This window comes from Oryx dammah, unplaced genomic scaffold (genome assembly GCF_014754425.2).
Source record: "Oryx dammah isolate SB20612 unplaced genomic scaffold, SCBI_Odam_1.1 HiC_scaffold_11050, whole genome shotgun sequence".
Lineage (NCBI taxonomy): Eukaryota > Metazoa > Chordata > Mammalia > Artiodactyla > Bovidae > Oryx > Oryx dammah.
The window spans coordinates 638,339-656,768 of record NW_024080444.1 but is presented as its reverse complement, the minus strand read 5'-3'; the positions used below and the strand labels follow the sequence as shown (position 1 = coordinate 656,768).

General features: G+C 36.4%; 1 protein-coding gene across 2 annotated transcripts in view; it reads left to right on the top strand.

Moving 5' to 3' along the window:
- Window positions 1–18,430, top strand: part of LOC120860199 (coiled-coil domain-containing protein 171) — a 334,015-nt gene that overhangs the window by 264,916 nt on the left and 50,669 nt on the right. For both annotated transcript variants that reach the window (XM_040235975.1, XM_040235974.1), the window contains one exon: window positions 13,899–14,051. In XM_040235975.1, coding sequence (XP_040091909.1) covers window positions 13,899–14,051 — 153 coding nt within the window. The remainder of the gene's footprint in view (window positions 1–13,898; window positions 14,052–18,430) is intronic.

Here is an 18,430-nt window from a genome sequence, read left to right as displayed (position 1 = left end):
ACAGAGGATGAGATGGCTGGATGGCATCACTGGCTCAATGGACGTGAGTCTGAGTGAACTCTGGGAGTTGGTGATGGACAGGGAGGCCTGGCGTGCTGCGATTCATGGGGTCGCAAAGAGTCGGACACGACTGAGCGACTAAACTGATCTGAGGCTTTATTGACTTACCATACATTCCAGTTCATTTGTAGAGTGTGGATTCACCTCCCTCCTTGGGTTATTATTTTTTAATTAATTAATTTATTTTAATTGGAGGCTAATTACTTTACAATATTGGAGTGGTTTTTGCCATACATTGACATGAATCAGCCATGGGTGTACATGTGTTCCCCATCCTGAAACCCTCTCCCACCTCCCTCTCCATCCCATCCCTCAGGGTCATCCCAGTGCACCAGCCCTGAGCACCCTGTCTCATGCATCGAACCTAGGCTGGTGATCTGTTTCACATATGATAATATACATGTTTCAATACTATTTCTCACATCATCCCACCCTCACCTTCTCCCACAGAGTCCAAAAGACTGTTCCTTACATCTGTGTCTCTTTTGTTGTCTCACATATAGGGTCATCGTTACCATCTTTCTAAATTCCATATATATGCGTTAGTATACTGTATTGGTGTTTTTCTTTCTGACTTACTTCACTCTGTATAATAGTCTCTTATAATAGGCTCCAGTGTCATCCACCTCATTAGAACTGATTCACATGCATTCTTTTTAATGGCTGAGTAATATTCCATTGTGTATATGTACCACGGTTTTCTTATCCATTCATCTACTGATGGACATCTAGGTTGCTTCCATGTCCTGGCTATTGTAAACAGTGCTGCGATGAACATTGGGGTACACGTGTCTCTTTCAATTCTGGTTTCCTCAGTATGTATGCCCTATTTCTAGCTTTTTAAGGAATCGCTACACTGTTCTCCATAGTGGCTTTACTAGTTTGCATTCCCACCAACAGAATAAGAGGGTTCCCTTTTCTCCACACCCTCTCCAGCATTTCTTGTTTGTAGACTTTTGAATAGCAGCCATTCTGACCAGTGTGAGATGGTACCTCATTGTGATTTTGATTTGCATTTCTCTGATAATGAGTGATGTTGAGCATCTTTTCATGTGTTTGTTAGCCATCTGTATGTCTTCTTTGGAGAAATGGCTGTTTAGTTCTTTGGCCCATTTTTTGATTGGGTCATTTATTTTTCTGGAATTGAGCTGTAGGAGTTGCTTGTATATTTTTGAGATTAATTCTTTGTCAGTTGCTTTGTTTGCTATTATTTTCTCCCATTCTAAAGGTTGTTTTGTCACCTTTCTTATAGTTTCCTTCGTTGTGCAGAAGCTTTTAATTTTAATTAGGTCCCATTTGTTTCTTTTAGCTTTTATTTCCATTACTCTGGGAGGTGGGTCATAGAGGATCCTGCTGTGGTTTATGTCAGAGAGTGTTTTGCCTATGTTTTCCTCTAGGAGTTTTATAGTTTCTGGTCTTACATTTAGATCTTTAATCCATTTTGAGTTTATTTTTGTGTATGGTGTTAGAAAGTGTTCTAGTTTCATTCTTTTACAAGTGGTTGACCAGTTTTCCCAGCACCACTTGTTAAAGAGATCATCTTATCTCCACTGTATATTCTTGCCTCCTTTGTCAAAGATAAGCTGTCCATAAGTGTGTGGATTTATCTCTAGGCTTTCTATTTTGTTCCACTGATCTATATTTCTTTGTGCCACTACCATATTGTCTTGATGACTGTAGCTTTGTAGTATAGCCTGAAGTCAGGCAGGTTGATTCCTCCCGTTCCATTCTTCTTTCTCAAGATTGCTTTGGCTATTTGAGGTTTTTTATATTTCCATACAAATTATGAAATTATTTGTTCTAGCTCTGTGAAAAATACTGTTGGTAGCTTGATAGAGATTATGTGGAACCTACAGATTGCTTTGGGTAGTATACGCATTTTCACTATATTGATTCTTCCAATCCATGAACATGGTATATTTCTCCATCTATTTGTGTCCTCTTTGATTTCTTTCACCAGTGTTTTATAGTTTTCTATATATAGGCCTTTTGTTTCTTTAGGTAGATATATTCTTATGTATTTTATTCTTTTTGTTGTAATGGTGAATGGAATTGTTTCCTTAATTTCTCTTTCTGTTTCTCATTGTTAGTGTATAGGAATGCAAGGGATTACTGTGTGTTAATTCTATATCCTGAAACTTTACTATATTCATAGATTAGCTCTAGTAATGTTCTGGTGGTGTCTTTAGGGTTTTTTATGTAGAAGATCATGTCATCTGCAAACAGTGAGAGTTTTACTTCTTCTTTTCCAATCTGAATTCCTTTTATTTCTTTTTCTGCTCTGATTGCTGTGGCCAAAACTTCCAAAACTATGTTGAATAGTAGTGGTGAGAGTGGGCACCCTTGTCTTGTTCCTGACTTTAGGGGAGTTTCGATTGCCGTGCTTGTGATGGGTCTGTTAAGATTTTCTATTTCTTCCTGGTTCGGTTTCGGAAAGACTTTTCTAAGAATTTGTCCATTTCTCCCAAGTTATGCATTTTACTGACATATAGTTGCTGATAGTAGTCTCTTATGATCCTTTGTATTTCTGTGTTGTCTGTTGTGATTTCTCCATTTTCATTTCTAATTTTGTTGATATGATTCTTCTCCCTTTGTTTCTTGATGAGTCTGGCTAATGGTTTTCAATTTTATTTATCTTCTCAAAGAACCAGCTTTTAGCTTTGTTGATTTTTGCTATGGTCTCTTTTGTTTCTTTTGCATTTAATTCTGCCCTAATTTTTATGATTTCTTTCCTTCTACTAACCCTAGGGTTCTTGTTTCTTATTTTCCTAGTTGCTTTAGGTGTAGAGTTAGGTTATTTTTTTGATTTTTCTCTTGTTTCTTGAGGTAAACTTGTATTGCTATGAACCTTCCCCTTAGCACTGCATTTACTGAATCCCATAGGTTTTGGGTTGTTGTGTTTTCATTTTCATTCATTTCCATGCACATTGTGATTTCTTTTTTGATTTATCTGTGATTTGTTGGTTATTCAGAAGCGTGTTGTTTAGCTTCCATATGTTTGTATTTTTAATAGTTTTTTCCTGTAATTGACATCTAATCTTACCACATTGTGATCAGAAAAGATGCTTGGGATGATTTCAGTTTTTTTGGATTTACTAAGGCTATATTTATGGGCCAGGATGTGATCTATCTTGGAGAAGGTTCCATGTGCACTTGAGAGAAAGGTCCACAGCTGGCTGGCTGTCCTCTGGCATTCACTCAGTCCTTTGTTCTGTGGCTGGGCCCGAGAGTGCCTTGGGTTAGAGCTTTTTGCGGGAAAGTTCTCCCTCTCTCTCTCTCTCTCTTTTTTTTTTTTTTTTCCTCTCTCTGGCTATCTCATGTTAGCTCCCTCAGATTGTCCTCAGGGCATTCAGGCCCGGTCCTTACCCTAAGCAGTGTAGCCTGTGCCTCTCTGTTCAGCTCCTGCTTGGTGGTGGTGGACATGGGCGTCTGTTTCTGACTTTTGGCTGTTATGTATGAAGCTGTGAACAATCGTGTACATTTTTAAATTCAGCTGCATCAGGTCTTAGTTGTGGCACGTGGGATCCTTATTGTGTCGTGTGAGATCTTTGGTTGTGGTGCATGGACTGTCTAGTTGTGGTATGTGGACTCAGTAGTTTGGCACATGGGCTTCATTATTCCATGGCTTGTTGGATCTTAAGTTCCTGACCAGGGATCAAACCCACGTCCCCTGCATTGTGAGGCAAATTCTTAACCACTGGGCCACCAGGGAAGTCCCTCGTGTACCTATTTTTGGTTGAACATAAATTTTCACTTCTCTAGTATAAATGTGTTCAGAAATGTGATTGCTAGGTCATATATGAATGTATGCTTAGTTTTTGTTTTTTTTTTTTAAAGAAACTGCTAAACTGTTTTCCAGAGTGTCTATACCATTCTTTATTCTCACCAAGCTGCATGAGATCCAGTTTTTTTGTTTCCTTGTCATCTTTTGATGTTGTCACAATTTTTTTCTTTGAGCCTTTCCATTAGGTATGTAGTGATATCTCACTGTGGTTTTTATAATTCTCTAGTGGCCAGTATTGCAAATAATATGCTTATTTGCAATTTGTAAAAGAGAATTATTTGGTAAAATGTATATTAGTATGTTTTACTCATATTCTTTTTTTTAAATATAAATTTATTTATTTCAATTGGAGGTTAATTACTTTACAATATTGCATTGGTTTTGCCATACATCAACATGAATCTGCCACAGGTATACACATGTTCCCCATCCTGAATGCCCCTCCGTCCTCTCTCCCCGTACCATCCCTCTGGGTCGTCTCAGTGCACCAGCCCCAAGCATCCAGTATCATGCATAGAACCTGGACTGCTATTCCTTTCATATATGATATTATACATGTTTCAATGCCATTCTCCCAAGTCATCCCACCCTCGCCCTCTCCCACAGAGTCCAAAAAACTATTCTATACATCTGTGTCTCTTTTGCTATCTTGCATACAGGGTTATCGTTACCATCTTTCTAAATTCCATATATATGCGTTAGTGTTTGTCTTTTTACTATTGAGTTTTGAGAGTTTTAAAAATATTTTCTGAAAGCTAGTTCTCTGTCAGATAGATGGTTTGCAAATAGTTTTCTTGTTTTTAGCCTGTCTTTTAATCTTTGAAACAAGATCTTTCACAGAGCAAAAGTTTTAGATTTTAATTTAATTCAACTCGTTCATTTTTTTGTTTGTTTATGAATCATGCTTTTGTTATCAGGTCCAAGAACTCTTCGCCAAGTCCTAGATGCTGAAGATTTTCACCTACATTTTCTCCTAAAATTCTTACAGCTTTATGTTTTACATTTAAATCTGTGATCAACTTTGAATTTATTTTTGTGTAAGGTCTAATCAGAGTTACGAGATGATCCCCAAAATCTCCCACCCAGCATACATAAATTGTGTAATTAACTCCCTCTTCTTGAGGATGAGACCAGTAAATAGGAGATCATACTGGGTGGGCCTGACTTAATCAGATGAGCCGTTTAAAAGAAGGTGAAGTGTCAGATATGTGTTCTTCTGGCCTGGAAGAAAGCAAACAGCCAAGCTGAGGAAGGAGGGATCCTTTTGGCAGGGATCTGAGGGAGGTCCTTAGGAGCTGAGAGTCACCCAAGTTTACAGTCAACAAGAAAATGGGGACCTCCATTCTACAACTGGAAGGAACTAAATTCTACCAACAACTTGAATGAGCTTGGAAGAAGGCCCTGAGTCTCAGATGAGAAAAAAAATCAAAGCTCCAGCTAACACTTTTATTTCAGCCTTGCAAGACCCTGAGAGGAGGATCCAGCTAACCCTGCTAGACCTGTAGAAACTATGAGATGCTAAATCTGTGTTATTTTAAGTCATTAAGTTTTTGGTAATCCTGGAGTGTGATGCTGCTTTTATGCTTATGTAGATGAGGAATCTGATTACTGGAGCTTACAGCTGAGTGTTAGGGAAAGAAATGAGATGTGTCTGCTGCCAGGCACATTGGGTTGGTCAATTGTCTCCTGGATGTGGAGGCTTCCTGGGGCCTAATGTTGTGGCTTTCTGACTCTAGGCTACTCAGTGATTCAGTTTGTGGGGTGCTCTCTTTCACACTAGTAGGGGAAGAGCCGTCTAGCTCAGTCAGTCACCCCGTGATGCAGAGGGGTGCTCTCTGTGCTTGTTGATTGCTTACTGGTATTTTTGAGCCAGTATTCCCAATGGAGAGCTTCCCTGGTAGCCCGCCGATAAAGAATATGCTTGCCAGTACAGGAGATGTGAGTTTGATCCCTGAGTTGGGAAAATCCCTGGAGAAGGAAATAGCAACCCACTCCAGTATTCTTGCCTGGGAAATCCCATGGACAGAGGAGCCTGGCAGGCTACGGTCTATGGGGTCGCAAAGGAGTTGGACACAACTAAAACAACAAGGAATCCCCAGTATATGTACGTGTTTATATTTTTATACTTGTGACACTATTAAATAAGCTCTATAACATAAAACAAAGAAAAATAGAAAATTTTAAAGATATGATTTTAAAAGATTTTTGAAAGAAAGATTAAAAAGTTAATATAAGAACTATGGAGACATTAGAAAGATCAGCAGTTGCCAGGGGTTGGGGAGGAGGGGGGAATGAATAGGTGCAGAGGAGTTTAGGTCAGTGAAACTGGTGCTCTGTTGCACCTGCAGTGGTGGGTACATGTCATTATACATTTGTCCAGACTCAGAATGTGTAACACCAAGAGTCAACATTAATGTAAGCTATGGGTTTTGGGTGATGACGTGTCAGTATAGGTTCATTGATTATAGCATATGTATCACTCTGGTAGAGGATGTTTTGGGTTTGTTGGGACAGGGGTTATATGAGAAATTTCTATACTTCCCACTCACTTTTTCTGTGAACCTAAAACCCTGAAAAATAAAGTTATTCAAAGAACTAAATATAATGTGAAATCTGTATATGGAAGTCTTCAGGTGTTTTTTTTTTTTCCATTTTAACTCAGGAGACTGAATACATCTCAGTTGGTATACAAGAGAATGGACTTTTCCTATTTTTTTTTTATGAAGTAAGAGATAAAATTTTCACTCTTTGATATAGATTGGCACTGGTGTCATCACTTGGTCCATTTTTTAAGCATTCATATTTCCTGTCAGTTATGTTGGGAAAAGGTGGAAGGATTTTGCAGTGCGACAGGGCTGAGAATAGTGTCCTCACTTGTTTATTTACTTTCTTTGCGTTTCACCATGAACTGTTGTGTACTCTGGATGGTTAAGTAGTTTATGCATTAAATTATTTTACATAGTGTAGTCTTTACAGTAGTTTACAATGAGTTAAGAGGTAGTCTTTAAAATCTTCTATATAAAGTTTGCTAGTTTTCTTGTGACAAAGTAGTTCAAAGTCCTCTTGAACTTGAGTGAATTATGGCACTTTTCTATAAAATAAAGAGAAGAGATCTCAGTCTGTAGACCTTTTCTTTGATGGCAAGTGGCTATCAAAAACATTATATCTAGAAAAAATTTTTGAAGGAACTTAAGACAAAATACATTCTGTCACAACAGATTAAAAAAAAAGAAATCTGACTGCTTTATTGAAGGATTTTTATGTAGCATTATGAAAATAGCTGTTCGGAAGTGTTTCTGGAATTTTGGAATTTTTCTAAAAATGATCTAAATCTGTAAAAATTCATTTATGTATACACTTAAAAAATCTGTTCAAATTTTTGTTAAAAATATAAAATGTATTTAAATATAAAATGCATTTATGACGATATAAAAACAGGACATATAGTAGTATAAAGAACAATTGATTTAGGAAAGTTGGCATTTTCTAGCTAAAATTCTAATCAAAACATTGTTTACAAAAAAAAAAAAAAAAAAAAAAAAAAACATTGTTTACTTGATAGATAGGATTGAAGCATGCATGTCATGATTTAATAAACACAATCAGTGGTGTACTTCCGCCAGGGGCATCTTCCCTCTTTACCATGCGTTGCAGGAGTGGTGAGGGTGAGGACTGTGTATTAGACTTCCAAATAGATTTCCCCTCTATCTGAAAGCACAGTATTCCTAAGAAACCTGTCATAAGCTGAAATGGCATTAAGTGAAGGAGCAGTTATCGTAGGCCCCATCTTGCTAATGAATCAACAGAATTAATGGAGACAAAGCACAGATGCTCACAGATACAGCACAAAGCTATGTGGGCTGAGATGCTGAGAGTAGTTCCCGGAAGGAGCTTAGAGGGTCACTTACAATTCTGGGTGAATGCTGCCTCCAAATGGGCTCCCTGCAAAACAAACACCCCGCAGAGCACCTGATGTTTTTGCATTTTGACTTTTTAAGGTGAAAACAAAAATCCTCTTCAGGTTTCTTTCAGTTAGCAAAAACAGGTACTAATGCAGATGAAGTGAAAGTGAAATGTCATAAGGCAAACTTTTGAAGACTAGGGGATAACCTGTATCGCCTAAAAGTTATACCAGATTTTTAAAGTTGTAAAGCATACAAAGAAAAGACTTTGATGCTGGGAGGGATTGGGGGCAGGAGAAGAAGGGGACGACAGGGGATGAGATGGCTGGATGGCATCACTGACTCGATGGACGTGAGTTTGAGTGAACTCCTGGAGTTGGTGATGGACAGGGAGGCCTGGCGTGCTGCGATTCATGGGGTCTCAGAGGCGGACACGACTGAGTGACTGAACTGAACTGAACTGAAAGCATACCCAATCATATTTCTCGCACTAAAATCATTAGTTACAACATTCTGTTGAGCCTAAGGGGTTTCATACTGTTAAAGTCAAGTTAAGTCCCTCTCCTGCTTCTCGTGGCTGTATACGCGTAGCTTCAAGTCCACTTGTAGCTGGTTACATCTTTGTAGGAGTGTTTTCTTGCATATGTTTTGGATAGGATTTCTCAAAATTTTGTTTCTGGCCCCTTTTACTTTCTATTCCTTATTGATTCCTTGGGATTTGTGTTGGCTGAAAGCAGTCTTGTCAGCTTTGATGCCTGCACGTGCACGCACACATATCCACGTAATTCCATGTGGTAAAGCAAGGAGGTTGAAGGCAGTCTCCCATCCCGATCAAGTACACAACTTTGTACTGGAATGTCATGAAGAACCCCGTTTTTAGGGCCAGGGCCAGAAACCAGACATCCAGACTAGAGTCCGTAAGACTGGCTCTTGACCGGGAGCATAGTTGCTATTTGCAGACTACTAGTATCAGACCCTTTAACCCTCATGCTCTGCTGCGTCTCTACACTTGTAAGGTATTGGAATGAAAGCAAATCAACTAAATGAGCGACCTTACAGCCTAACTCTGTAATAATAAAGAAAATATTTTTCCTTTAATTCCAGGTGCCAAGGAATAAAATTTGATACTAAAAACTATGAGAATGTTATTATTATAAGACTTTCTTTCTTAGGAAAGACATCTTAAATAGTAACTTTTATTGGCACTAGTGGTAAAGAACCCACCTGCCAATGGAGGAGACATGAGAGACAGGGGTTTGATCCCTGAGTTGGGAAGTTCCCTTGGAGGAGGGCATGGTAACCCACTCCAGTATTCTTGCCTGGAGAATCCCATGGACAGAGGAGCCTGGCAGGCTACAGTCCCTGGGGTTGCAGAGTTGGACACACTGAAGCAGCTTAGCACACATGCATATGAACACATGTACAACTTTTATTATTTAAAAATTTTATTGGAGTATAGTTGATTTACAATGTTGTGTTAGTTTCTGCTGTACAACAAGGTGAATCAATTATACACATACATGTGTCCACTCTTTTGTAGATTCTTTTTCCAGATAGGGATTACAGAGTATTGAATAGAGTTCTCTCTGCTATACAGTAGGTCCTTATTAGTTCTCTATTTTATATATAGTAGTGTGTATAGTCAATCCCATTCTCCCAATTTATCCCTCCCCTTATGCCCCTGCTAAACATAAATTTGTTTTCTACATTGCAACTTTATTTCTATTTTGTAGATAAGTTATTTGTACCCTATTTTTTGGATTCCCCATATAAGCAATATCATACAATATTTGTCTTTCTCTGTTTGACTTCATTCAGTATGAGGATTGCTAGGTCCATTTGTATTTTGGCAAATGGCATTACTTTATTCTTTTTATAAAAATTTATTTATTTTTTTAATTGAAGTATAATTGCTTTACAGAATTTTGTTTTCTGTCAAACCTCAACATAAATCAGCCATAGGTATTATTCTTTAAATAGTACCTTTTACTCTTACAATGAGACATTTTCTTGTTAGGAAGTAAACATTCATTAGCTTTTAGTATTCTTTATGTTTGAAAAAATTAATATATTCAATATGCATAAAATATCTTATATTTAAAATACTTATGTCCAATAATACCACTCAGAAACAGAGTCTTTCTTTTATGAGTTAAAATAGTAATTTTCCTAATACCATTGTCATTATTTTAGCTAACATTTACCTGAGTGTTTGTTGTGTGCCAGATACTTACGATCTGTTCATGTATTAAATTCATTTAACCCCCTCCCCATACAATCTTTGTGAGGTAGGACTCATTTCCCCCATTTTATGGAGATATATTATTTTTACATATTTGATATATCTGGTCTATCTGTTTTATATGGTTTATTTATGTAGTATATAGAAATGAAATATACCCATAATTATATAATTTAAAGTAAAATGTCAGGTTTTTGTATACCAATTACTTACTCAAAAATATAAATAGAAAATTTACTATTCTGTTGGCATCTTGGCCTTATGACATTTTTCACTAATTGTTTCTTCTCCTAGCATCAGCTTCCTAAGACTTCCACTTTCCCTGAAGTCTGATTTTGAAGTCAGTCAAAACTACATAATATGTACATAACAAATTATATAAATAATATACTAGTACAAATGATAGTATCTCAGAATTATTTTTATTCTAAAACACTTATGCTTTTCCTTAAAATAGATGTGAAAATTTATGTTTGTACTTTCTCGTCTTGTTATGCTGATTGTAAACACAGTAGATTATCTCTAAATCAAAAGCCTATTTTTGTTCAGAAACTGCTTTTTGTTCGGTTTCTCGTGTAACTAGATAAAGCCCACTGAGACTCATATCTCCTGGCATGGTATAGTCAAAATCCCCAGGGCTAAAGACGACATAGAATAAATTCTCAAATGCTGGGCATGCTGTTCACAGCGTCACGCTGCTCTGTCATTGTTTCCTAATGTGAAAAGGGGTGATGTTTTAATCCAGGAGTGAGGAGTGCTGTAGAGGGCTAGACTTTAGGAGATTGATAGAGAGGTCATTAGATGTTCACTCCCTCCTCCTCCCTCCCCCTCCCCTGATTCCGACTGCCATTTCCATTTCTTCTACCAAGTTGGCACCTTTCTTTTATACTAAAAAGTTGGATTTTTTCCACTGGCCTCCTTTATAACATAGTTTGAATCACTTTTTAAGACTGGAAGTTAACATTCTTTATTCTGCAAAAGAGCTGTGGCGTCTTTGAATAGCTCTGCCGTTTCATTGATACTCCTCCCCGCCTCTCAATTCTGAAGGAGGTTTTCATTGTAGAAGCATGTAGTATATTTTACATGCGCTAGTTCCATGAAACATACTTTCTGTATTGATCACTGTACCTTTGCTGCCCTGAAAAAATGCCCTACACTGTTATATTCTTTCATCTCTCAAATGAAATACTGCTTTAATGATTTTAAATGCTAAAGATTCTAAATCTTAAGCAAAAAGTAAGATTATTATTTTATTCTTTTTAATGTTATAAAGAAGTAATATGTGGTTTCTCTTAATACTGCCCCTCATTTTATAATTTAGTTACTAAAAGTAGATCAAGGAAGGAGCCAAAATAATTATGACTTTTGTTCCATCTATCATATAATAATTCAGACATAACTTCTCAAAAAAGTACTTTATTTTTTAAAAAAGATTTGAGAGAATATCATTTATATTGTATATTCCTTTTAGAATATCATATATATGAGAATCCATGAGATGTATTTCTCCAAATTTAAGAAACAGGATAACTTTTCAAATGTTGAACATCTTTATCCTTAAATGTTAGAGGCTGGCTCTATTATGACTTACATTGAAATAATAATCCAGGAACCTATTATTAATAGAAGGGTACTTTCTTCTTTTTATTAAAAAGCATTTATGCAAGTTTTCATGCCTTTTAGGTTCTTATATAACAAGAGCATATGTATATAAGCCCCCTATCACAGATTGTCTCATTAACATCTTAGTGGGGAATTTAAAATTAGAACAGTGGTGATAATACAATGAAGTTGACTAGTTTACTGTTTTTTAGAGGGCTTTTTTTTTTTTTTTACTTGAGAGGCAATGTAGTTGAACGGTTAAGAGAATGGCTTTATATTAGTTGAATGGTTAAGAGAATGGCTTTGTGTTAGATTTTTACCTATCTGATCCTTACAACAGTTTTAGAAATAAGCAAGAAAAGGACTCTTCTTCCCATTTTTATGGAGGGAGGAGGTGGAGACTCAGAGAGATCACATGCCCCAACAAGATAAAGCTAAATAAGAGTCAGCGTGAGGACCAGAAAAAAAAATATTAATATGACTTCTTCCTGGCCCACCATCTCAATGGAGAAGATGAATGAATGTACAAAAGTGGAGAGAGACTCAGTGTAGGAAGAAACATATGATTTTATAATTTCTGATTTTTATCTACTTTTGAAATCTAGGGAAATATTTTGTGTTAGCATTAGCCCTAATTTTACCTTGAAATGACTCAAGGTAATGAATGTGAGATGTGAGAGGACATGTGAGATGTTCCCAGACATGAAGTTGTACCATGCTATTTAGTATTGGGTAATAGAATTCACTTTTGTGTACTCTATCTTTTTATGCCTACCACTATGCTTTTTCTTCTTTTTCTGACTTTGAATAAAGTATGGTTAGCAGTTTATTCGGACATGACTAAAGCAACTTAGCACACACACACAGTAATTTATTCATTAGAGTGTTAAGGTTATATTTTCCCAAGGCATTTTTTTTCCCCCAAGTTGAACATGCCTATTCAACTTGTGGCTTTTCCCCTTTTACAGACTTTTTCTTTTTTCCTTTCTTTCTTTTCTTTCTTCCTTTCTTCCTCCTTCCTTCCAGTCAGTCATTCAGGCCATCCCTGAAGATACGAAGATGATTAGATTTGGCACACCATCTGGTCTAGGTAGCTCCTTGATGTAGTGAACATAAACATGTCAATGAATGCATTTCTGCCAAAGCAATAAATGAAAAATTGCATGCAAGCATGAGGGACCCCACAGAGAACCAGAATAGAAATTAACCCTGCCTTTGAGCTCAGAAGAGGCTGCTTTAAAGAGGTGGTTTCTGAACTGGGTTTTTGAGGGCAAATAGGCATTCATTAGGCAAAAAGGTGTGAATTTTAACAATTATACAAGTAACACCTACTTCTGTTTCTCAGACAGTGCATGTGTTGTTTCTTACTTTTTGTTCACCAGATTATTTCATATGCATATGCCCAAGTATCTAGTTTTGTAAAGCTCTCTCTAACCACTCTTCAGATTGAATATAATTTGGAAATTCTCAGACTGTCTACCATTGTTCTAAGTTGTTGCTGTGGTTGGAACATGATTTTCTTATAAATAATATAACATTGTATTGAACATGTCTTTGAAATGTTTGATTTTACTTTATTGTACTTGAAGTATTTTCAAAGACTTAAAACAAGATATACTAGTATTCTTGGACTTAAAAAATCTGTTATAGGTTCCTTTAGAAGCTAAAGTTTACAAAATATGATTACAGTGTGATACAGAGAACCAACAATTCCCCCAAATATTACACTACTTAGGGAAGAGAAAGAATTACCAGACCTTGCTTATGTTATTTATTTTATTGTATCTAGTATAATGCAAGGACATAATTATGCTTTTCTTACAATATAGGAATTATAATATTTACTCTTAATCACAGGATTAATTCAGCTCCTTTTGTTTCAAAGCACTTGCTTTTTAGGTAGATTGAAAATTACACTAAGCTTATTTCAAAATATCTTGCTTATATATCCATCTACTGTGTGTCTTAAGATTGAAATTTAGGTCAAATTACAACTTGAATTTAACTTTACAAAGAAAATAAGTGTGCCACCTTTAAAAACTGCATTCTAAATTTTAAGCACAATAGATCAAAGTATACCTTATTTAAATAAAGACTCTGGAAAAGAAATCTCAATTATTTTCTCCCAAACTTTCTTAAAATAGTCACTGTTCTCAATACAAAATGTGAGGTTTAGCTTTATTATTTTAAAGGAAGATGAAAAGTTGTTTATTTTAAAATTTTAATGATTTTGCTTTAAAATTATGGAAATTCTCCTTTGGGGACAGCTTTATTTGAATTGTATGTGACACTATTTTTATTTCTGAAGGCTATGATTAAAAGTTTCGTGGATGTCTACCAGCTTGCAAGCGCTAGAATTGCTACATTAGAAAAGGAAATGACATCTCATCGAAGTCACATTGCAACCTTGAAATCAGAACTTCACACGGCTTGTTTACGTGAAAATGAAAGTTTACAATCAGTAAGTCCTACACTATATTTTTTGTCTTTGAATCTTGGGTCATATTTACACTCATGTTTTTGTTGTTCATCAGATCGCTCGCCAATATATCTAGTTTAGAATAAGTGATCAGTCAAGCAGCATAAAATTACTAAGTGTGGAGAAAATTTTGAAGGAAAGCAATTAATTTTTGCATTGTATCACGTATAAAGATATGCGTATTGTTATCAATGCTGAAACACCACATCAAGATTCCTTTGTGTTTGGTAGTGCAGCTGACAGTTGGGTTTGGCAGTATGCATAGTTAAAGCTTTCAACTGTCTGAAGATTCAGTGTGTCCCATTAAAGACAGAATATTATTAATTATGCGTATAACCAAAATGGTAATTAGAACATGTGATTATTCTCTGTAGAAAACTAGACTTATCCATAATACATGCCTAGCTAAAGATGCATGTTGTGATTCATCTATATGATTAAAATTCAGTTTCAGCAGTCATTTTATGTCTTAAAATTTTAGCCCATGATGAAATTTGGGCTCATTTAAGACCAAACAAAATTTTTTCCCACTTGAAATACATGTTTGGGGAGTATAACAAAATGAATGTATTTCTGACATAAAGGAATAAAATACAATTTCAACTTTTTCCTCAAGAGCCAGATATGTCAACAGTGGGATTCAGAGGGCTATCAATAATTGGAATGTCTTTTTTCCTTTTTTGGTTTGATTAGAATAGATCAAGGTGAGTTGTAACAAAAAACAGTATCATTTTGCCATTCAGCTGTTGACAAGTTTCAAATGATATATTCAACAGAAAAAGAGTTAACATAAAGTAAATAGATGCATAGCTGCAGTTTAGTTATTCAGCTCCTTTGAGTAGTAGCTTAGGTGTCAGCATCCCAGTAAAGCTTTATGACCATGGTATTTGAATCTGTAACCACTAACCCTCCCCCACCCCACAGACTCTCTCATTCTCTCCTCTTCTTGCTTGTCTATCTTCTACCTTCCTTGCTTTATTTTTTTCACTATAGCACTTAGCAACTTACACATTTTGTGTTTTATTTATTTATTGTTGTCTATTTTGCTGCTTACTCTCGTAGAATATAAGTTCCATAAAGTCAAGCAATTTGGGGTATTTTCTTCACAGCTGTAAAGGCACTCTAGTGCCAAGAACAGTCTGGCCCATAGTATGTACTCAGCAATTGATTACTGAATGAAGAGTTTCTAACACTTAATCCAGTAAATGAGCAAACTAGTTATTTGAGATCTGAGATGTGAATTCAGTTGAGTTCAATTTTTAAAATTACTTTGTTAATTTCTCAATGACTGAGTAGTAAATTGGACCTCAATTAAGAGAAGTTAAAATGAAGAGGAAACACTTCATAAAGATTTGTATAAGTATTTGGAATTCATTCTAGTATTTCTTTAAACATACTTAGATTTCTTCCTGCTAGTTCTCTGATCCCATTGGTTAATATTATATTATACTATGTCAGCTTTGTTGGGTCATACTGTTATTGATTGTTCATTCTGTTATTCATATGAAAATAATTACTTATGTTTTGAGAAAGTTTGGTAAGGTGGGATTATTTCCCCATGGACTAAAAAAAAAATTTTTTTTTTACCAGTTATTAAGCTATTGATATCTTAATGAAGGTCTGATTAATATACCTCATGGTTATAATAAAGCTTCCCTTCTCAACCTTCTGAGAAGATTTACAGGATATGCTCATCATCTTGCTTATAAGAAGAGGTTCACTTAGGCAGTACTTCTCAAAATGGAATGTGTGTAGTGTGAACACTCTCCCCACAAGGTTCTGATGTGTCCTAGGACACTGCCACCTAATCCCATGCTTCAGTGGGATATATGCTATCAGTCTGTTCCCTGGATAGTTGAGGATCACTGTTTTTAAAAGAATAATAAATAATTTGCCATACAAATCAGATATATCTCTATTCCAGTTCAACCTCTGTTAGTTGCTAATTGGGGGGCTTGGGTCTCAGGTTTTCATCTGTACAATGAGGATGATGATACTACTCCCTAAAAGAGATGTTGGGAGGTCTAGAGAAAAGTGTTCAAGTACTTTGCACTTTCCCTTTCACTTATTAATCCAAAGAAAGTTATCTATTAATTTATTACCATTATCTTCATAGAAGGTAATTGAGATTATACCACAGGAAAAGACTGTTTACTAATATAATGGCTTCAGCTTCAAACCATGTCATTTTGTTCTGCTTCCCACTGTAACCTTAAACATGTAACTCCTGCTCTGTGATCACCATCAGTATTTTCCTGTAGCTGAGCTCTCTGCCCTTTCTGCAGCCTTGTCTTCCTTCCTTTCACTGAAACGTTCTTGAAAACCAGTCTATACTTTCTTTGTCTATGCACTCATTCTACTGATACTATTTTCTTATAGGGCACCAAAATTTTCTGCTTGCCCTGCTTATCCATTTGTTCCTTCTCATCTCCTTTCATCTTTCTTGGACAATATGAAGCTTCAACTACTTTCTTCCTTAAATACTCCTTTGTTTCTCTTGTTATCATTTTTTCTTCATGGGCTCTCTGGCCTCTACTTACTTGAGCTCTGCCTTCTTTGTATTATTGTTGTTAATTCTTCTCCACCCATTAGTTTAATATTTATTCCACGTCTGTTCTGTAGCAAGCTTGATTTTGGTCCTGGGGGTGCCATGTGAACTGAAAGAGACAGTCTTTGCTCTCATGAACTTAAAATCTTAACAGTGAAGGTAAATATTTTTCATGTAATCACACTCATTAATATGTGATTATTAACCAAGATAAGTTCATTGAAAGAGAAGAACTTAGGTGTATAAGAGTTTTTTAAAACAAATGAGCCTACCCTAGACTAAGGTATCAGTTAAGTGTTTTCTGGGTCAATGATGCTTAAGCTAATATCAGAAGACTGGGTATGAGGTATCCGGGAATGGTGGAGTGTTGTGTTCCATATCAGGAGGAGAGGAAAACAGACATCTATAAAGGCTCTGTGGTGTGAGGAAAAAATTGATAAATCAGCTGGAATAAAGATAGCAAAGGCAAGAGTAGTCTGAGGTAAGAATGATCTGGAGAAAAGGGCAGAGGTCAGACTTTGTTACCTTTAAGAGCAAAGTAAGAGTCATTAAAAAAACTTTATAGACAGAATGATATGTTCAGGTTTTCATTTTTTAAAAAGATCACTTTGGCTGTAGTATGAAGAAACAATTGAATGTGAAGAACAAGAGATGAGGACGTGTCAAACAATTCCTAGTTTTTTTGTTGCTGTTGTTTTTTGCTTTTGAAAATGGATCAATGATTTCATTTACTTAGAGAAACAGTAGAATGGGGTGACGGTGGATATTGTGAGTTTAATTTTGAGTATGTTAAGTTTGAGATACCGTTGAGACACCCATCAAAAATGTCAAAAAGCTCCTTGACACGGAATTCAAGCAATGTGCCAAGCTGTAGATAAAAAATTCAAGTCACTGTTATACAGGTAGGACTTGAGGCTGCTAGCAAGACTGAGACTACATAGGGATGGTTTATGAAGTAAGAAGAGAAAAGGCCTAAGAATGAAGCTTGAAAAACTCCAAACATAATGCCTGAGTAGAAGAGGATAAAGATGCAAAGGAAGCTGTGAAGGAACAGGCAGAGAGGGAAGAAGAAACCAAGAAAGTATGATGCCAGGAGAAGAGAGAATTTCAAGAAGGGTGATGTTCACTGGAGTCATATGCTGTTGAAAATCAACTGAAATGAAGACTGAAAATGACCTTTGAGGTTAGTGTATGCAGGCCCTTAGTAACCTTAACAGAGGCTCTTTTGGCAAGAGATGGAGAAATTAGTGAAAGTTGACCAAAGGAAAGTGAATTTAGACATCTACTGCAGAGATTTAGCAGTTAAGCAGGAAAATAGGAGTGCAATGTTCTCAGAATTTAGGAAGTTCTCTTGTAAGATGAGAGTGAAGTAAATATATTTTCAGTTCAGTTCAGTCGCTCAGTCATGTCCAACTCTTTGCGACCCCATGAATCGCAGCACACCAGGCCTCCCTGTCCATCACCAACTCCCGGAGTTCACTCAGACTCATGTCCATCGACTCCGTGATGCCATCCAGCCATCTCATCCTCTGTCGTCCCCTTCTCCTCCTGCCCCCAATCCCTCCCAGCATCACAGTCTTTTCCAATGAGTCAACTCTTTGCATGAGGTGGCCAAAGTACTGGAGTTTCAGCTTCAGCATCATTCCTTCCAGAGAAATCCCAGGACTGATCTCCTTCAGGATGGACTGGTTGGATCTCCTTGCAGTCCAAGGGACTCTCAAGAGTCTTCTCCAACACCACAATTCAAAAGCATCAATTCTTCAGAGCTCAGCTTTCTTCACAGTCCAACTCTCACATCCATACATGACCACTG